Source organism: Lampetra fluviatilis, chromosome 31 (assembly GCF_964198595.1).
Source record: "Lampetra fluviatilis chromosome 31, kcLamFluv1.1, whole genome shotgun sequence".
NCBI lineage: Eukaryota > Metazoa > Chordata > Hyperoartia > Petromyzontiformes > Petromyzontidae > Lampetra > Lampetra fluviatilis.
In genome coordinates this window covers 797,743-819,434 of record NC_136305.1, presented here as the reverse complement: position 1 = coordinate 819,434, position 21,692 = coordinate 797,743, and the positions used below count along the sequence as shown (strand labels likewise).

Here is a 21,692-nt window from a genome sequence, read left to right as displayed (position 1 = left end):
CTTCCACTCGGCTGGCATATTCAGACACACCCACACACGAAGCACACACCTCCGTAATAAAGCAACCCGCGTCCCCGCTGACCTTTCCACGGCGCTTGTGCCAGGCTAGGTTCATCTTGAGGCCACGTGAAGTGTCGAAGGCTCGCTGGCAGGTCAAGAATCAGACCCAGGTGCCATGGGTTGACTGAGATGGCTGGCAGTAACGTTCTGATCTTCCCCTACTGGACATCCTTGAAAAAGAGCTTGATAGCTCATCAGATTCCTCCAGTATAAATATTATCATTATATATGGGATGTATGGGATTATATATTGGATGTGTTGCACTCTTTGTCGGGTCTGCCTAATTATGACCAAATTAGCAAGGTTGAGCCTGGGTGGTGCTTGCGGCAGGCTACGTCATGGGGTCTCCCCACACGCGTGTAGACTGTGGGGGTTGTTTGACCATACTTCACCAGGCGGGTTGGTGAAGATGGGGTGGGGAGCAAAAGTACAGCAACTGATGTTTCTTGGAGCGTCCTCTGCTCCCTCTTCACACGATAGCCTCACACAAACCGGTAACACCTGTTATGCACCGTGTATCCAAGCTTAAGCTTCCGAGATCGGATCTAAGACTTTGATGTATTTGATCTTACCGGGGTCCTGCCTCCAAACACAGGCGCTCCAGTCGGCTCCACGTGCGGTGTGAGTCCTGTGCCAGGCACTGCTCGGGCAGGCCTCACACATTTCACTTGAACGTCAAACGTGAATTTAAAAACAAACAGCCGTCACAAGTCACCTTCACGGCGGCTTAACCCAAACACACGATGAGGCTGTCGTTACACGTGATGGCAGAAGGTCACGCGTAAGCTGACACTGCCCCGACCACCTTCATACACACATAGGAACTTAAGACAGTGACTTAGGCAGACATTATTTACCACGCGAAGTAGTTGTTACTAAGGTCCAGTGACTTGTTAAACCCACTGTGTTTCCGGCCTGCCCTATTTCCCTGTTTTGACAGGGTTCCCGTCATTTATACACTCGATTAATCGCGCGAGGTAACGTCAGCACAGACTGCTGAGTCCCTGCATTTACTGTACTGTAGTTCCTTGTACTAATTAAGCTTCAGACACTTAGGAACACCACAGCTAACCTGAGATTCATCTTTAGATAATGAAAATTTATTTTAGGTGCGATTCTGTGCCGAAACGTTAATCTTTGGAAAATAAATTTAGCGCATACGCCAGTTTAGAAACGTGTGTAAGCTCTAGTAACATGTTCCAATCCACTTGTTCCATTAAAGTGCAAGTTTACCATGGATACCATGACAAGATCCGGCTTTAATCAGGGTAACTGCAATCCAAGTCACATCCAGCTGCCACAACGTGCCAGGCCCCTCTCCCACCAACCCGACACGGCACTCACCTTCCTCGACACATACGCAGTCCCAAGTCCAGCTGTTCGGTCCGTTTGGCTTTTGTAAAAGGACACAACGAACACGTGGCCTCTGGTCAGCCTGAATGAAAGCCCCTACCTACCTTAGAATGGCTCTCCTTGCAGGGAAACTCAATCATATCTACAAGGTGGTCCAGAAGTCTCGTCTCGTGACCCCCCCCCCCCCCCCCATTAATTTATCTCCAACATGTTTTTCCTTTGCATAATCATTTCTGTTTTGAATAAACCTTAGTTTTAAAAAAATAGATAAAGTTGGGATAATTAAATGGGGGTCACAAGACATATGGGCCACCCTGTACTCTACGTACTTTGTTTTGCATATCCACGTTGAACTTGTTTCGCATTGCCAACCACGCTCATCAGAGGTGTGCCCAGGAAAGCACATGCTTTAGCCATGGCAGGAAACCAGGCAACCCAGAATAAATCCATGCAGAACAAGGCGAGAATATACAAATTTCACACACAAAGGCACCGCAAGTCAGAAATCAAACCCAGGTTCTTCTTGCTGTGAGGCGCAAGTTTTACCACCACGCCATCCTGCCTCCCAAGACAGCCCAGGCACACGGAGGCTGGATTCCGCTATTATGGGCTCAAGGCTATGAACGTCCACTCTGTCCAGCGGGAGCCAGGTTCACAACCTCCCTGCTCAAGCCAGATCGGAACAATAACACGGGGGCTGAGTAGCATCCACGAGCTCAAGTGCTGCGTACTCGTCACTGAACCACACACTTTAGACTGCGGCTCCACCCAGGCTGGGAGGGAACCTTTATTTCGGTTATACCACCGACAGCTGTGGACAAACCACAATCAACGTACCATGTGAAGATTAAACATCACCTTCCAAGGGTCAATCCACTGCTGGATGAATGCCTCCCAAATACGTCGACACCTCCCACGATCATGCGATGCAACCATTCACCCAGCGTCCGCACACGAATGGATGTCATCGTTCCATCTCCCCTGTGGACGTCATCTCGGATGCGTTCCATTCCTTGGCTGCCACTCCGCTATTATTCTTGACTATCGCCCGTCGTCCCTTCTAGTGTCCTGTCCAAGTCCACTTTTCTTAATACTACTGCCTATTAAGACAATTAAACGTTTTTATTCTATGGAAAATTACATTCCGCCAAATTAAAACATTTTACACTCTGCACTTTTCCCATACGGCCGTGCGAAGACTAGTCGTACCATGCAGCCAAACTGGGCCACTTGGCAAGGTGGTGCTTGTTCCCGACACGGCAAACAGAGACACGTGGGCGGCAGAAGCAATCCCATACCCAGACTACACTGCAGGATCCCACGGTGGAAGTACCGGGATCCTCTCTTCCACGACTATGGACCACGCTGCACCGCGCTCGAACACAACGCGGCAGATCAGCATGCACGTTCCATCCAAACCATTAAGCACATCGCCGATGAATGCTCCATCCATGCACACCCTGGCGGTATCGCTGAAATCCACACTGCGTCAACCACCTCATTGTCTGGATGAGCAACTATTGTATTCATTTCTGACGATCATTAAGAAAGAAAAACTGTTGCTTGTCACAATGCCACACGAGAGAGAGGAGACTGCAGGCGCTGCCGGCAGCAGATAGAGCAGAGGCCATATTCACACCTGTGCATGACCATCAGCGGAGCTCGCTAACATGGGACACAAAACAAAAGTGACAAAGGAGTTACATTAAATTCAGGGACGACATTGGCAGTGACGCACAAGCATACAACATAAGTCTTGGAAGAAATATACATTGTACGCCACTAATCTCTTGGATTATAGCCCTGCAAAGGGGTAATGGCATGGAACGTTAGAACATCATAACACATTTTGAAGTGCCTCATAATATAAAAATATATCATAGGCTAAAGTCTGAAGGGACCATATCCAAAAATGTTAGCTTATTATTGTGTTAAATGGCAGTGCGATTGACTTGGTCTGTAACAATTCAGAGTTACGATTGTGCTCAAGAATGACTTATTTAACATCGATTAACATAGCGACTTCTAAATGGAAGCAGGGCTGTAAGCAGGAGACAAGCGTTACATCGCTGGATCGTGGGAGACGGTGTCGGCTAGGGGAGGCCTTCATCCAACCGTAGATTGACCATGGCTGATGACGATGAATCTAAAACAATGGATTCGTACGAGTGCAATTTGATGTGTGCCTTACGCAAGAATCAATATTAACCGATGCATCTTTATCCTCCCCCCCCACCCATCAGTGAAGAACATGGCATGTTTTTCGCTCTCACAAAACACACAAATAAGGATCGTGCAATTGAGCATTTATTGTAAACACCAAGAAGGCACAATGCGTTTAACAACTCGCAAAGTATTACTCTTATCGGGGAATTACAGGCAGTTTACCGTTCGTAAAAAAAGAAACTTTTCTTTATACCCCAAGCCTAAGAATGTGAAGCATATCAATCTAACTTGCAGGTGCAGGATGCGCCAAACTACTGTAAACCCGCATTTCAATTAGTGCCTCTTTGATTGAAATGTCATCAGGGGGCCTCATCAGCCTGCCACTCAATTTCACAGCGTCGTCGAGTGTCCAAATAAACCGTGACACTACTGCCAAGCCCGTTCGCTATACAGTTTACCCACATCACTAAACAATGTAGAATACGGTTTTATGTTGGAAACACGTTAACTCTTGCATATTTCCAGGGTAACCAAGTCCTGGTAAATTTTACAAAACCCTGGTATTTTTACTTTTAACACTGCATTATTCACGAATTACACCCGTTTCTGGTAACTTAAATTCGAATGTACGTTATTTTACCCAAGAAAAATATCAGACTATTGGTCCTCCTGCATTGGCAAGTTTGGCAAACTCCATTAATCAGTGTTTTGTATGTGGGAGAAACCCCGTGTATACACGGGCATAAACACTCTAAACCCTGCATGGATTGATTCAAACCATAGACACGCAATCAGTGAGTGGACCAAATCCATCTGTGGACTGAACCCACCGATTTACAGAGACTCCTCTACTTACTAACGAGGTCTGTCCGCAAGTCCAACTTGACTCATGTCTATTACAAACATGTTACAAGGCATGTACACTCAACAGGGCAATGGCTTTAAGTTGCATAATCTGCTGCAGATGCCACTGGTTCACAACGCTTTATGTCCACTTGAGTTTCCATTGTAATAGTGCGCCTCTTCTGACGACCACCCTCAATACTTTAACCACTTTTACTCTTCTGAGACATGGGGGTTGATAACGTTCGTGAAAAGTAGACAGAGAACGTCGTAGTGAACCGCACGGCAACAACAAAACAATGGCAGCGGCCCAGGCAGAAATGCTGGGAATGCTGGGTAATGACACCGTGACAACCACCACCATATATCTCGCGGCGGTTGAACTTACGACTCTCGGTCCGAACAGGCAACCAGACACAGGGGCAGGTTTGTTCGCATCTCTGGAAGTTCGTAAGTAGAGGAGTCCCTGTATTAACATCTCCTGGCACACCTTGTAAAGTAGTTTTCATTTGCCTTCTCTTGCATTGATCACAGAGGCAATTTTTTTTTTATCAAACAACAAGAGATATTCGAATATTAATTTCTTCACACACAAATGGCACATTTGCACGACGCTCGTTTACAAAGCCCAATTATTCCCCACTAATGAGGTGTGAAATCAGACTCTGGAACATTTAGCTGCCACATTCGAACAAGAATGGCAAGACCACTACGCCCACAAGGGCTTGAAATAGGACGTCTCACGGGAATGTTTTTCAGCATTCATGATACGTTTAAAAAAATCTGTAGATGTCATTGGGGGTGCCACCGTGCATTCTGCGCCCTCCACATCAACCAAACGGCAGCCAAAGTCCGGGCCGAGTGACACAGACGTACCATTAATTCTGCACACTAAGTCACAAACGTAATCCTGGCATCGGTTTACAACTCATCGTGCCATCTCACAGGCTGGGCTGACTGACGGCTGGAAGACGTATTTCTATTTGTTTTCTTTGAGTTGCCGTTCAAGCTCGGCTGAATTACCTGCGACAAAACATAACAGTTGCCTCCCACCTCGCTGTGCTCCACTGTGGTTGCAATCCTCCCCATGTAAGGTCCAAATCCACAACTGGGGCACGATCGGTCATGCGTGCACAAGCGCGGGCTCTTATCATCACGGGTGTAAAGGAGCCTAGACCTGCAAGCAAATGGCATGTGCTAGCACGTGTGCATGTGGGTCTGCGTGTACGTCTGTGTTCGTGTGTGTGTGTATGCAGGTGTATGCGCTTATAAAGACAAAGATCACCTGTATATTTTAGATAGGCTGTTGGGGGCAAGTGCTGTTAGAGAGCACCTATGAAGACTGGCACTACACGTGAGTAGGAGGTGTAGCCAGCACCATGCTCTGCTGCCTTTGTCTCCCCAGTGCTGACGTTTACACACAGTACCAGGTTCAAAGGCCAAGTTGGCCTAGGAGAGGCCCAGGACTGGTTCACATTTGCAAATGATATTAACCGTGGCTGGGATTCAAACTCAGGCTGCCGCGTTCATAGTGCACTGCTAACCACTACGCCACCCCCCACTGCATGCTGATGCGCATGCGCGTGTCTGCGTGCGGGTGTGAGCACGTGTGCAGGGGTGTACATGCGCGGGTGTGAGCATGTGTGCGGGTGTGTACGTGCGGGTGTGAGCACGTGTGTGGGTGTGTACGTGCGGGTGTGAGCACGTGTGTGGGTGTGTACGTGCGGGTGTGAGCACGTGTGTGGGGGTGTACGTGCGGGTGTGAGCACGTGTGTGGGTGTGTACGTGCGGGTGTGAGCACGTGTGCGGGTGTGAGCACATGTGTGGGGGTGTACGTGGGGTGTGAGCACGTGTGTGGGGGTGTACGTGCGGGTGTGAGCACGTGTGTGGGGGTGTACGTACGGGTGTGAGCACGTGTGTGGGGGTGTACGTGGGGTGTGAGCACGTGTGTGGGGGTGTACGTGCGGGTGTGAGCACGTGTGTGGGGGTGTACGTGCGGGTGTGAGCACGTGTGTGGGGGTGTACGTACGGGTGTGAGCACGTGTGTGGGGGTGTACGTGGGGTGTGAGCACGTGTGTGGGGGTGTACGTGGGGTGTGAGCACGTGTGTGGGGGTGTACGTGGGGTGTGAGCACGTGTGTGGGGGTGTACGTGCGGGTGTGAGCACGTGTGTGGGGGTGTACGTACGGGTGTGAGCACGTGTGTGGGGGTGTACGTGGGGTGTGAGCACGTGTGTGGGGGTGTACGTGGGGTGTGAGCACGTGTGTGGGGGTGTACGTGGGGTGTGAGCACGTGTGTGGGGGTGTACGTGCGGGTGTGAGCACGTGTGCGGGTGTGAGCACGTGTGCGGGTGTGAGCACGTGTGCGGGTGTGAGCACGTGTGCGGGTGTGAGCACGTGTGCGGGTGTGTACGTGCGCTGGGTGGCGGCATCAGTGGTGGAAGAGGCGCAGGTTGGTGTGCGCCAGCGCTATGCCGTGCTTGTCGCACGCCTCCACGATCAGCTGATCCGCGGTGGATCCAGACGGCGCCGCTATGAACTGCACGCCGCTCTGCCGTGACGAGACACGCGTGCATGAAGATGGAACATTTAGTATTTTCGCCTTGGAACATTTTTGTTACCCTGTCCCTTCTTTTTTTAATTATTTTAATATGAATTCTCGTTGACAAATTTAAACGCTGTTGCATGTAATGAAGGTGTAAAAACCACTGATGTCATGAGAGCATATCTTGGTCGTCAATGTTAAGTCGACGTTTCAGGCAATTGCCCTTTATGTTATTAATTACGGCCAATGCCCAAAATGTCGGCTTTTATATTTACTTTCTTTATTTTTAAGGCCACAGCATTATTGACGAATGCGTTAAGTGTTTTGTTATTTGTGCAGTCCACTCCTAACGCGGCGTCACTAAAAACTTAATTTTATGTTGATTCGGGACAGGAGAGACATGGCGGGGAGGAAGGAGAGGAACTCTGTGCTAAATTAAGACATTCGGGTCGATGAAGACGGCCATAGGGACAGCAGATGAGCAGCGGATGAGCAGCCTCCCAATGGAGTGGAAAACAAATCGGTATTCAACTTCGTACAAGCCTCCTGCAGGGCGCTACCATCGAGGGGTGGACACGTGCCGACATCGCTCCCCTCCCTCCGCTACCTGCTTGGCGCGATCCACGTTGTCACAGAACGGGAAGAAAGCGTCGGAGCTCAGGGCGACGCCCTCGAGGCGACCAATCCAGTCCTTCCGCTCGGCCTCCGTGAAGGTCTCGGGGACCTCCTCAAAGAGGGCCTGCCAAGTGGCGAGGTCCACGTCCTGTGGGCCACGGGAAGAAGTAGTGTGTCGAGCGTTGTGAGAGTGTAAAAGGTTAAGGTGCAGTCGTGCAATTCCCTGCTCGACATTGCTGGTGGAAGGGCCTTTATTTAAACGAGCTACAGAGAGCCCCTCAAAAGGGTTTTTGGCCTATTCTTTCACGTTGGCCAGGCATCTTGGAAGACATGGGAGTAACCACACTTTGCCAGAGGCTCCTCATTCTGTCACTCAGTGTTCTATCAGCAACAACGATTACATTTTCCACTAACCAGATAACGACTACGATTATAAGAATGAACACGACGACGAATACGACCATGACGGCAATGGATATGCTGCCGACCACGACGGACGATGCGGCCTACGCCGCCGGCGTCGGCAAGCCAACGCCTGTGCACTCCGCCGCCCCCCGCACCTGCCCCACGGTGCCGGAGACGAACACGTCGATGGCGTTGGAGACTTCGGCGCGCTTCACAGCGGCGCGGAAGCGCAGGCCGAGGACGCGCGGGTGCTGCCGCAGCCACCAGTGGTTGGCCTTGTCGCCGGCCAGGCGCGTGCAGTGGATGCGCGACTGCTGCCCGGACCCGATGCCGATCACCTGCAGAGGTAGCGCGCCCAACATCAACGTTGGTGCCGGTAACCGGTTACGGATCGTTGCTGCTAATTGTGCTGGTTTACCCCAGGGAAAGGCTCACAGAGTGTCACGCTTCTTTCGCAGGAGGTCCCTGCCAAGTTTTCGTAGTTGGGGGCGATATTGGTGCTGTGTGCGATCCCGACTGAGTAGTCTGTCGGTAATGTTTCAGCATTGGGATGTGATGTTGTGTGGCCAATACCGATAATATTCTGTGTTTTTTAACCGTGGGAGGAAACCGGTGAACGCCGAGGAAACCCATGTAGAAGGAGGGGAGAACAAACACCCGACAGAAAAAGGCACCCAAGTCGGAAAGGAACACAGGAACTGCTTTGCTCCGAGGCACGGAGTGTTACCACTGCGCCACCCTGCTGCTACCAACTCACGAGGCTCAATGATTCACCCACACCCCCATCACTGTCGGTTTGAGCGTTGTGTTTAAGCGTCATGATCATTCAAGAAGTAACTTTTCTTTTTTAAAGATTAACATTGCTGAGAATAGGTTTTCCCCTTTTTTCTGGCAACAAAACAGTTGTGTTAAGATGTTAAAACACCAAACTGAAACCTTTTACAAGGAATCATGTCTGCATTAACTACAACACTTGTGGTCAGAATGCAAAGAAAAAACACACTGATAATATATGCGGACATGATTCCTTGTAAAAGGTTTCAGTTTGGTGTTTTAACATCTTAATATAGCTGTTTTGTTGCCAGAAAAAAGGGGAAAACCTATTCTCATATTTTGGTACTGGCAAAGGAGGTCCCATGATGTAGATGCTCACTCCGAGCCCTCATTACTCTGATAGTGCATTGTCTTTGAGCTGTACGCCTTTTGGCGTCCTCTGATCTAACACCGTTTTCAGACGAGGCTCAAAAGAAAGCTGTCTCTGGTGTGGACCAATCAGTTTCAAAGACAATGCATTTATTATCAGAGCACGTTTTTGTTTGCATTCTGACCACAAGTATTGTGGTTAATGCAGACATGATTCCTTGTAAAAGGTTTCAGTTTGGTGTTTTAACATATTAACATTGCTGTTTACAATTTCGTTGGCAGTGTGCAAATTATAATATTTCATTTTAACACTGTCACGTGAACCTATTACATACAACAAACATATGGCAAAAGTAATATTTTTTTTATAAACTCGATTCACCGCATGTACGTAGAGTATGTAGACATAAGCTACGCGTGATCCCACCTGTCCGTTCTTGGCGTAGCAGACAGAGTTGGACTGCGTGTACTTGACAGCGACCGACGCCACAATCAGATCGCGGACGGCTTCCTCGGGGAGCTGAGCGGGCAACAACAATGGGACGTCGCAGGCCGGGTCAGGGCACGGCACAACAGCACCGTGCACCGTGGCTCGGGGCTGTGGGCAGGTCACATTGGACTGCGGTCGCGACGAGTGTCGCCTTACAGTGCCGGGTTGCCGCGGTCGTGCCGTGCGTCTCTCCCATGCGCAGGGGTCGGCAACCAAATGAACAAGCACCACCATTTATTTCGAATTCATAAAAAAATTAACTCTAGATTTCAAGAGCCGCAATACATGTGCTGAATACGAGACGGCGGTCCTTAATAAGTAACGTCACGAATCGGCCCGCAAAGAGCTGCATGCGGCTCCGGAGCCGTAGGTTGCCAACCCCTGCCCTTGCATGTTCGGGTTGAACCGCGTGTAGATTGGCACGATCCGGAGTCGCTACGCGGTGCTGGGAGCTCGCTCAGGATTTGGAAAAGAAAAAAAATAGAGCAGCTCGCAGTTTTGCGTCAATGAAGCGGAAACGCCAGCAGCACCAGCAGCCAGCAATGCTCGACAGTTCGGACAAATCACGCCAAACAACACGCGGTACGACCCCAAAACACAGCGGAGGGCGGCAGGGTTCCGCCGACACCACGTCAGAAATTGGTGGTGGGAGTGGGGGCACCACCTCCTTGCGAGCCGTGACCACGTTGGAGAAGAGCGTGCGGTCGATGACGGCGTCGTTGCGCTTCTGCTGCAGCTGCAGGCCGAAGACGGTGCGCGACTCCTGCGGCTCCGGCTCGTATGCAGCGTCCATCTTGCCGGCAGAGCGAGAGAGTTGAAATGCAAACGATCGTCCCGACCGAGAATACAGTCATCACAAGCGCTCGACTCTGTCTGATATATGGAGACACAGTGCTGTATGATATATTGAGAGTTTAGGATTAAATTAAAACGCATTTAAGTGAGCACTTCAATAAGGGAAAACATTGCAGGATGATCATCAGCCATGATCTATCGATTGCTGGATGAATCCTTCTCCAAGCCGTTGGCATCATCATCTCTCCCGGTCTCATGTCACAAGCTATCTCGCCAAATCCATCGCTCTGTCTCCACCGTGGATGTTCCCCTTTGGCTACCACTCCACCGTTTGTGGTCTCGGTGACCACCCATCAACCCCTTCTACCAGGTAAGGCCCACCGAGCTACATAGCTCTTTTTCAGAAGCAACCTGGCCACAAATGATAGCTCAACGAAGGGGCTTATCACGTAGAATTTTATAGCAGCTATATTCTAGGCCTGAGCCTACTTACTTTTCAACCCAATCAATCCGACGTCTCTTAAACGTCGTGACGCCGACGTGTAACACCAAGTTAACCTGCACAATCTCTTGTGGGCCCCCCACCCCCCATCTCATAACCGTGTCCGCCTCTGTGCCTGGGCTCTCAGGAAGGCGAGGGCGGAGTTTCCGTATCGAAGTTTCGGGAGTGCGGTCCCTCTCCCGACGGACACACCTGCAGCACGCAGTAATTCCCATTCTTCTTCTTGGCCAGGATCTTCAACGCTTCCTCTTCGTATCCTGGCGCCACGATGCCGTCCGACACCTGAGCGAGACAAGGCGGCGCGCGCGAGAGGGGGAGCAGAGTTACTCTGGAGTGGGGCCGACTCGCGGCACGTCGAATGCGGTTACGCAGACGGTTACTTTGCGGTTCTCCTGCAACAAAAGAACAGCCAATGCTTTCCAAACGTACAAACGAGTTGGGAATGTTCCATTACTTGACGGTAGGTACATTTGAATTGCTTGGCTGTCTCTCGTTTTACTAAAATCAACCCGGATAAACACGAATCATTTATCCTGTAAGAAATCTGTGAATTTGTGGGGATAAAACCCTGACACAAATCACCTGCTTGATGAGCATCTCTCAGAGCCGAGACGATTCTGCCATAAATTCAACCAAACATTTTAAGAGTTTCTCCTTGTCACAGATTACTAGGACCCCTTAAAACTGGCTGCCCCCCCAACTCCTGCCACATTCCTCCTCCCGAAGGCAGGAAAACTCCCTCAATTGAGTTAAGTAGTCAAACCGAGAATTGGGCAAGGAATCAATTCGTTAATGTTTACATTCACGAGACGCTCGCTTAAATTCCCCAGAAACTCACAGCGCCTTACACCACAGCTCATGTCAAACATTAGGAGACCCCCGAGTGGCAGCTGTCCCTGTGTGTCATGTGACTCAGAACCGGCATGCAAGTTGGCATTAGTCAGTAGGAGGTGACGATTACTAGATGTAATCCCAATTTAGTAATTTACAGGCAATTTTTTTTATTTGCCAAGTTTGGCCGCTGGCATACAAAGACGCACTCCTCTCAAATGACATCACGGGATCTTTAACGTCCGCTGCGAAAGAGACGGCGCATATCACTTTATGGTTAATACACCCACCACAGTAATAACCAGGGTGACCTGCCAGATTCTAACCACGAAATTCTTGCAAACAAGCACCAAAAGAAAGCGCTCCCGCGTGCCCACCGCATCACCGCCCAGGGAATGGGAGGCCCCGGCACGGGTCTCACCTCGCGAGAGATAATCTTGGCAGTTGGCACGTCGCACACGTCCGAGAGAGCGATGAAATCGCCGAAAGATGACATGCGGTCAGCGCCTACGAACATCCACGGCAAGGATTTTCATGGTTCACCGTTTCCCCGAGATAAAGCAGTGTTTATTGGCAGCACAGTTCTAATTGTTATGGAGTCACTGTTAAACTATTGCTCTCCAAGTGAATAATCTATCAACCAATGGCAATTGGAGCGAAATCAGGCGTGACATGGATCCTGCCACGTTATGGGTCCATTTCAACCGAGACTTGCCAGGACAATATCTTTGGAGTGCCACGGTGGCTAGGAAATGTTAACTATCTTGCCTGGTATGCTGGTCGTGTGTTCGATCCAAACCCTGACACCTGTTCATCTGGAGTGTGCATGTCTCTCTCCCCGTGGTGACGTGGATTTTTATCCGGGTCTTCTGGTTTTTCTTTCCACATTTAGAATCAACATGTGTTTAGAGTATTTGGCTGCTATAAATTTCGATGTGATAAGCCACTTCGTGGAGCTAAAATTTGTGGCCAGGTCACATCTGTAAAGGAGCAGAGGGCCTGATCTGAATAAAAAAAATAGTAGCAAATTAATTTTCTGCTTTTAAACACGATCTAGCCAAGCTTGAGTGTTGACTCCATTAGCCTCTAAACCTCCCTATATGCCACGCGAATTTCCCCCCTCATCCCCCGTGACCTCTCACCCCGGGCACGGGCGTACGCGGTCGCCAGAGGGCTCAGGCTGCCGGCAATATCCTGCACCATGCACACGCGCGCCTCCTCCTCGCTCAGCGGCACGGCCACCGCTGCACCTGCACGGCAGCAACACGCCCATTAGCCACCAACACAAATCATAACAGTACAAGTCAATCGGAGTACTGGTAGATAAGAGTAGTCGTAGATAACAGTGCAGGAAGGAGTATAGGTAGAAAGGCCAAAGGAAATTATGAGAGCGACGATGAAACATGAGACAGAAGCAGGCCTGGCAGCCACCGCTGGTTCTCCAGCACCACCCGGCTGAGAAGCAGCAGGTGTTGCCGTCACTCAGCCGTGATGTGTGCCAGGCGCCACCGCGCACTCGCTCCTTCGCACCGGCAGGGCTGACATGCTTGAAGGAGGCGGCCGCCGGGAGAGCCAGCGCCGTCTTGAGCTCCCGCACAAGCTGCCACGCGTTGAGAGCGTCGCACAGGTTGATGAACCCCGGGGAGCCGTTGAGCACTGCGCCACGCACAAACGCGCACGCAGGCGGGGGCACGCACGCGGGAACACGCATGCCACTCAGCGCATCTATGCTGCAACGCGCACCAGCGGCTAAGCTCTACCCCAACGGCCATCAGTGTTCTTTGTGGCAATCATGGCGTATCGCAGATTGAGGATGAACTGTTTCGCTGGTACATTTATATCGATTCAATACTCTGCGTCGATCCAATGACCTGTCAACATTCAGTCACAATTCAGCAGAGGGCAGTGCAACAAATACAATTGTTGTATTGCACTTTCTATGTTCCCCGCCTTCGCCAAACCACTCTGACCAGCGTGGCTGAAGCACGATCAACTAACTCCCACGGCCCTCAAGAGCGCGGCGAGGCCCTCATCCATCAGTGGATCGACTAAACCGCTGTACACGTACACATACACACGGTAAGAAACAATGCTTGTAATTTAATGCTACTCCAGCCGACACCAGCGACTGAACCAGCGCGTGCGAGACCCGCCGGGGAGAGAGATCGAGAGGGGCCCGCGGCGACTCGTCGACGAGTGGACTGCTGCGGCACGGACCGGTGAGGGGGAGGCGGGGCCCCGTGGTGTAGATCTGTGCCGGCGCTTGGTGGGGGTTCATGCCGTAGCGCAGCGGCAGCTGGGCCGCGCCGCGCCCAAACTCGCGGCGGAAGTAGTCGGCGATGGCGGCGTCGTAGCGTGCGGTGTGCTCAAACGCCTGCGCAGCAACGCGGGGGGGGGGACAGGGTGAGCGGAGGGAGACGGCGGGAGTGATCAGCGCATGTAACGATTCGTCGAATCAGAATTTTCAAGTCGGATAAGTTAGGCGAGAGAGACCAGGGAAACGACCCCGCTAGTTGCGTGGCGCCGCCTCGCCGCACCGTGCGGAAGTCGACCCCGTGTCCCACGCTCGTTTCCCAGCGTGAATCGGCGACACGCTTCTGACCGCCCGCGTTCCTCGCCGCTTAGGACGAACTCCAACGTTAAAACGGCCTCCGCTCCATCTCACCTTGAGCGCCAGGCATCGCCGCGTCTCGGGCGAGCTGTCCCGCTCTGCCGACGCCTCCATCTCTGCGGCGACAGTGCCGTAGTCCGACGGATCGCACAGCACCGTGACACGCTCGTGGTTCTTGGCGGCCGCGCGCAGCAGCGTGACTCCGCCTGCGGGGGGGATCGGCGACGCGGCGATCACCGCACACGGTAACCCGTCAGCGAGGCCAGTGCGGTGGAGTATAGTTAGATAAGCCCCATTGTTGACACGGCATGGTGAAGTCTACATTCGGCAGTAGATTAGCAAAAGGCTGCAAGCTCTATGTAAGTATATTTGGTACGCAACGAGTTCTCACGAGGCCAATCACACTGCAACGTGCCGGGCAGTTTGAACGTCCGCACGTGTGGGCCAATCAAATCGATCATCACTTGAACCGAAACTTGATTCCGCGAATTTTGGCAGCGATAATGGATTCCGTAAATGATTCATGTGAAAAACTATTGTCAATTACCGACCCTACAACCACGAGACCGAGGTATCAAATGAAATTAATGTTCACGGAGAAATCGTGTTACCGATGTCGATCTGCTCCACGGCGTCGGGCACGGTGACGCCTGGCGTCGAGACGGTTTTAATGAACGGGTAGAGGTTGCACACCACCACCCTGGTAACAAGATGGAAACAACACGGAAATGAAGAATGCATGCTGCCCACTGGCTCCGGTAGAACATCCCCGGTGTGAACCACGCACGGTAGCGGATCGTGAGTACGAGCGGTTTAGAGCGTTGATTAAATGATAACCTCGTGACCACAAACCTCACTTACGTATTCCTACATCAGGCAACTATTTTTAAATAAAACCACGTCGAAGTTTTTGTACGTTAAATAGTAATAATTGGTTTTACAAGGTTCATCACTGAATAGATAAACAAACACATAGCACTGTACTCAATTGGTTGTGCATTCTGTGTTAACTCTAACCCAACTCATTGAATTGTGGGAGGACAGATTGGTAATAGCCTGACAATTATACAAGAGGTCAACTAAGGCAGGTTCGGCTATCTTCATCGGACTACTAAAGTAGGTTACCTCGAAGCATACTTTTTACTGAATGGTTTTGTGGATATCTTACACTCGGGAGATATATTATTAAATGTACATTTCCAAAGTCACTTATACAAAGAAACGAATGGGCCATTGTGTGCCAGCGTATTGGACCAAATTTGCCAAATGAAAAAAAAAGAAAAAATTTCCCCAATTGGGATTACACGTCCCAACCACACCCCTCACCGGTGGACTAAGAAAGCCCACTTGCAGATAGTTGTCACTCGGGGTGCCCTTTAAAATGTTTGAGACGAAATGTGATGCAAGTTTCTCATCACATGTATTAAGCACTCCAGAGATGCACCGCGCAAAGGATGCTCTATCAGAATTTTTAAAATACTAATTTGGACTCATTTCACTATGGGCTAATGCACAAGTTTTGTGTTCATAATTTTACAAATCCGTTGTGTCGGCCCAGACCTTATCATGCTGAAGCCGTGCTTTTCCAAGTCTGCCTGGTCCCCAGCCGACGAGCGCGCCAGAATCCCTGCAAAACAAACATCACCTTGACGACAGAGGAACAGCGCTCTCTCAGTGAACGACGACACACATTAATTTGTGACGTAACGATGCATCGATTCACAAATTGAAAATTATTCTTTTGCTCAGGGTACGTGGATTGAATCATGCATGTGGCAATTATCATTTATTTTTTTATTTCTGTATCTGTTGTATGAAATTAGTTTTCGTGATGCCAGCAGCCACGAGCAGCGCTACAACAAAGAATAAATCGCCAGCTTAAATCGTGAAGATTTGTTAAATTACTCGGCTGGGCAAATCATTACAGGCGCAGCGTCAACCCTAGCCACCCCGCCAGGGTGAACGATGGCGACGGCACGGGGAGGCCTTCCGTCAAGCAGTGGCTCGATCAGGGCTGGCAATGGCTGCCGCCGCCGCCGACCATGGTGAAGAGAGGTGGGCTGCAGAACGGGCAGTGTGTGTGGGATGCAAACGTCCGAGTGGGCCAAGAAATTGGGGGACGCGATCACCCCACCTCCGTGCACGGCCGGGTGCAGAGTCTTCACTCGGCCTCCCAGCATCTCGGCAAAACCCGTCACCGCCGCCACGTCCCTGCGCAACCGCACGCACGCACGCACGCCATCACGGGTGCACATGGCCATCATCAACGGGGTTTGTTAAAAATGTATATTTTAAAAAAAATTGCGTTGAAAAAAACGAGAAATAATGGTAACCAGTTTGTTGCACACATTAGAATCGTCCAGCAATTAAGGAATAACAGTTTTACATTTTAATTGAAACAAAAGGAGCTGCCCTGGTGACACAGGGGGCAATTTGCTGGCTTCCCCCACCCATTTACACCCAGCAGTATAAATGGGTAGGCCACGGTTAGTCGATGTCACGTGCAGCGGGGTAAAATGTGGGTACGTCCACATCTTTCAAGACGTCTCATCAGCGAGGGACAGTAGACCAAATACCCTTCAGAGCTACCATCTATCAGAGGCCCCTTCTACCAGCAGTGGTGCTAGAAAGCAATTGCCTTTTTTAATCGCTCCATCTCCTCCATTTGTAGATCTTAAAGTCGATTCTTGTGCTAGTGTCATCGTGAGCCGCGCGTGCGAGATTCCCTTCTTTGCAATTTATTCCAATGAAATGTTTCATGAATCATATTTATTTTTACTGGAAGAATCCAATGAGCTATAAAGCTCTTTTCACAAGATGTCCAATAGGGACGGGTTAGAACGTTACAACAACAAACAACAAGACTAAGTGAGAAAAAACAAGCAAACAAGATATAACAAAACTAGAGAAACAACACGTGAATTTGGACCTATGGAAGTAATTCCCTTGATATTCAACCATTTGAATAAAATGTCAAATAAACTTTGCCTTGGCACACAAGTGGCAGTGGCGAGGGCGAACTATTTGGTTTGGGTGTTGTGATTTTTGTGCAATCAGTTACTTATTATATTTAAACACGACTGTCACGGGGTGCCTCTGATAGATCACAACGTAAAGAAAATTGTGCAAATCTCATTACTTTGGAAATTCCATTTTGGGGTGCAGTGGTGGTGCAGTAGTTTTGACAATCAACTCACTCTGCTTGTAAACCCGGTTAAAGCTCATTTTGCAGGCTGAAACCCAGATCTTACACCCAGGGTCTCAGCGGTGCGGACTCCGTGCTCTCACCCCATGCCACCCGGGCACCACAAACGCATTCACACTCACTCTGACAACAACCGTATAGCAGCCGTAACAGATTGTTGGGACAAGTGCTGTAAGTGAGCATCTGTGAAGGCCGGAATGGCACATGAGGCGGTGGGTGGCCAGCACCACGCCCAACCAACTTATCTCCCTAGTAGCGATGTTTACACACTGCATCAGGTACTCATTTCAGGCTGAGTCGATCTAGAGGAGGCCCAGAACTGGTTCAGGTAATTGTCACTGGTGTTGGCCGTGGGTGGGAATCGAACTCGGGTTGCCGGGTTCGTAGCAAAGTGCATTAACCGCTCCACTACCACTACACGCACGCACGCACACACCTCGTGTCTAACAGCACTGTCTAGAGCAGGGGTCGGCTACCAAAATAACAAGAGCCATTTCTTTCCAATTCGGTACAAAATTCAGTATTTCAAGAGCCGCAATGCATCTGAGTACATACTGTACATACGTACATATCGTCAAGAAGCAGCCCGTAAAGAGCCGCATGCGGCTCCGGAGCCGTAGGTTGCCGACCCCTGGTCTAGAGGGACACAACCGTGGAGGCGACACACAGGCGATGATAGGCACCTGACGGAGAGGCCGGCATCGCGGAGAGCCGTGGCGGTCCCTCCGGAGGCCACCAGGCCGAGCCCGAGAGCGTCCAGCCTAGAGGCCAGGTCCACCAGGCCCTCCTTGTTGGACACGCTGAAGAGCGCTGCGATGAGACAGACGGACGGACGGACGAACATCACCCACTGGGGCCGGCTCCGACCCGTGCCAACGGCAGCGGTGCAGACTCGTGCGAGTGGTGTTGTTGCGGGCAAGCAGGTGGTGTGAATCGTGGAGCGTTGGCATAGCTATAGGGTGCGCAGGCAGTGCAATGGTGGCGTTAGGAGCCCATGAGAAGGAAAGGCCCCCATGCTAGAGTGGATAAAATGCACAGGGGAAGCCCCGAGGTCTACAACAGCCATTCAAATAGATACTGATAGTGTAATAAAACATCGATTTACAGATAATAGATCAATTAAAGATTCTCTATTTGTATGTTTTGTATCATACAGCACTATGAAGCAGAGTTTGATCTTCAGCCATGGCCATCACGAGTGGCGAGCAATATCCATGAAACGGCCCTAGGCTTCCCCCACTCGACCAACCCACACTTCACACTTGGCCAACAGCAGTGCCAACTGATGGATGTACTGCACTCTGCCATCAGAATGTGGAATTCCCACCACTGGCTGACGGCAGACCATGGAAACCAGTGCCGACTGCTCGCTCGTTTAAGCGGTAGCGACATTGATTCTTTAGAATGAATCTGTAACGGCTCATCACCGAATTCATCCCGGCTGCCATGGCTTACTCAGACGCTCCGCCACAAAGTCCAAGACGCGCCCTCTTCACTGCCCTGCACACGTATGCTGCATTAGCAAGGGAGCCTCTTAAATGCACAGATCATTCCTTTGTCTCCCGCGACTACTTGGCGAGTCTAAAGATATCGTGCGTGACACGGGGGAAGAAGAGATGCCTCTGTGAGACGTCTTCACGGCTCAATCGAGCGTGCGCCAAGGGGGGACTTTGTTGAGAAGCATGAGACAAGCTCTCCGCTTGTTAGGGAGCCATTTACAGCAAACTCCAGCCACCCCGTGAAATTCCAATCTCAAAACAACCGGCGAGTCCCAGAACCACTCGACGTCGTCCCTCAAAGACCAGCCTGGCATGCCATCGAGAGAGCGCGAGTGGGCCGTAGTGTCGAGGGGATTGCTACCGATTCTCAATAATTTGTAGCGACATTTACCGCGCACTTAAACGCCCCAACATCTCTTTGTGCCTTGCATCACATCTCATCGCAATCATTCCAGTACACAGGCACGGTTGTCTCTGTTTAGGCTAGGGGACACCCCGATGGCAGCTGTCCCTATGTGGCACGCCGGCAATGCAGCACCGGCTTGCAAGTGGGCCTCAAGATGTTGATGATATTGGTTATTCCAATTAAGTGATTTGAGAGTCCGTATAGTATTTTTGTCAAATTTTACTACGACGCAGGCACGATTTTTGAATGCAGGCATAATTCGAACGCAATCAAAACAGTAAAGTCGAACACACGCAATCAGTGTGGATTATATCGCATGGAATTGGGACCGCATCTCAAAATGCTGGTCAGATACCGACTGGTTTGTGTGCTCTTTGCACAACGCGCGATCTCTTCTCCATCCAAAAAGAACTCCGATATCTGTGCAGTCATCCGTGGACAAACGCGAATAATAAAATGTATTTGCCGTCACTTCTGTCCGACTCCCCACATCTGCGAAAAGTCGCGGATGAATCGGATTAATTTACCGCACTCCAGGAGAGGCCATTTCCAACAACAAAGTTCAGAAATCGCTGCCCTCTGTGGATTGTTTGACCATACTTCACCACGCAAGTCGTGCGCAAAGACGGTGCACGGCTGCAGTACAACAATGGAGTTTGCTGGCCCTATGGCAGCAACAACAACCGCGGTGGCCTCCCATCACCAACACGCCAACCGCAGCCTCAAACCAGCTGAGCTTCATACTTCTTGGTTCTTTCGGTAAGGTCACGGAGGTGAAAAAATTAACTGAATAAATAAAAATCACGCCGTTTCGGGCGCAACACAAGCGCGCGTCATCGCAAGAAGACAATTATTTTATGTTTTCACCTCCGTGACTTTACCGAATGAGCCACAGAGTGTGGATCCTTGCAGTCACGGAAACACAACTTGCAAACATTTCCACGCACATGCTGCATGTAAACATAGCGATACATTTATAGCAACTCTTTCACGATGCTAACTTTCTCAGACTTAACAACAATTTGTTGTTAGATCGCTTTTTTTTAAATAGAGCAACAAAATGAAAGTTGAGACATTGACATAGTGTGGTCGAAAAGTTCCTATACCCCTCCTCCGCAGCTGTTAATACGATTGTCAGAGGCAAGGGGTATAGGGAATTCCCGCCCACGCACTGTACATTAATTCTTCGTGATGTCGACTCATTCGTGAAGTCCCAGCGTAAAGTTGAATCATTCACAGCAGTTACAATCAATGTATGATTTTAAACTAATTCATTCAGTTAATTCATTCCTTTCCCTTCACACACTCGGGAACCACGCGCCGACCTCGTGGTTGCGCCACGCACGAACAAAGCGAAACCCGCGCGGCGTCTCGACAAAGTCCCCATCGCCACCCGGCACGGGGAGAGAGAGAGAGAGAGGGGGGAAGACGTCGTCGTCTGGCTGGCGATGTCGCATTACCCAGCTCGTTGGGGGCCATGGTTAGCAGCAGCAGCAGCGGCGGCGGCGAGGAGGAGAAGAGACGGCGAGGAGGAGGAGGATGCCGAGTGGCGGTGGCTCGGGCCCCGGGAACGCGGATTTTAGGCGCCGCCCCTCGCGGCCGCCGCGTGGATTTGGCAGCGAATCGAGAGGCAGCGTCACCACGAGGCAACAGCAGCAACAACAACAACAGCAGCAGCCTGTGCCAGGCTAGGTGCACCAGGAGGTCACGGGTCGACTGACTGAGACGAGTGGCCGATGCACTGCCTGTGCCACCTGCTGTGGCAACTTCAGCATAAATGCCACCCACCAAACACCACGATCATCCACGCTTCACAGTATCAATTAATCATGATGCACGGTGGTGAGGGGGGGGTAGTGGGGGGTGGTGGTGAGGGGGGGTGAGGAGGGGGGGTGAGGGGGGGTGAGGGTGACATGTGAGGTTGATTGCGAGCAGCGACCGCAAGGGGGCAGCCGCTTCGCCCCATGGCGAGTGGAGAATCTCAGTTGCTGTGGGTGGCACGCTTGGTGGGTGGCACGCTTGGTGGGTGGCACGCTTGGTGGGTGGCACGGGTGGTGGGTGGCACGCTTGGTGGGTGGCACGGGTGGTGGGTGGCACGCGTGGTGGGTGGCACGCGTGGTGGGTGGCACGGGTGGTGGGTGGCACGCTTGGTGGGTGGCACGTTTGGTGGGTGGCACGGGTGGTGGGTGGCACGGGTGGTGGGTGGCACGCTTGGTGGGTGGCA

The 21,692-nt window shown here is 51.0% G+C and overlaps 1 protein-coding gene across 1 annotated transcript; it reads right to left on the bottom strand.

Annotated features, from left to right (window-relative positions):
- Positions 1-3,664: 3,664 nt before the first annotated feature.
- ATIC (5-aminoimidazole-4-carboxamide ribonucleotide formyltransferase/IMP cyclohydrolase) lies at positions 3,665-21,077 on the bottom strand. Its single transcript, XM_078870816.1, has 16 exons — positions 20,929-21,077; positions 18,247-18,373; positions 16,493-16,569; positions 15,919-15,985; positions 14,970-15,058; positions 14,413-14,564; positions 13,965-14,121; positions 13,278-13,403; positions 12,890-12,997; positions 12,169-12,254; positions 11,109-11,198; positions 10,284-10,412; positions 9,557-9,649; positions 8,142-8,324; positions 7,574-7,729; positions 3,665-6,972 (listed from the first exon to the last, which is right to left on the bottom strand). Exons 1-16 carry the CDS (start codon positions 20,945-20,947, stop codon positions 6,853-6,855), a joined length of 1,779 nt encoding a protein of 592 aa, XP_078726942.1. The 5' UTR covers positions 20,948-21,077; the 3' UTR covers positions 3,665-6,852.
- Positions 21,078-21,692: the final 615 nt, after the last annotated feature.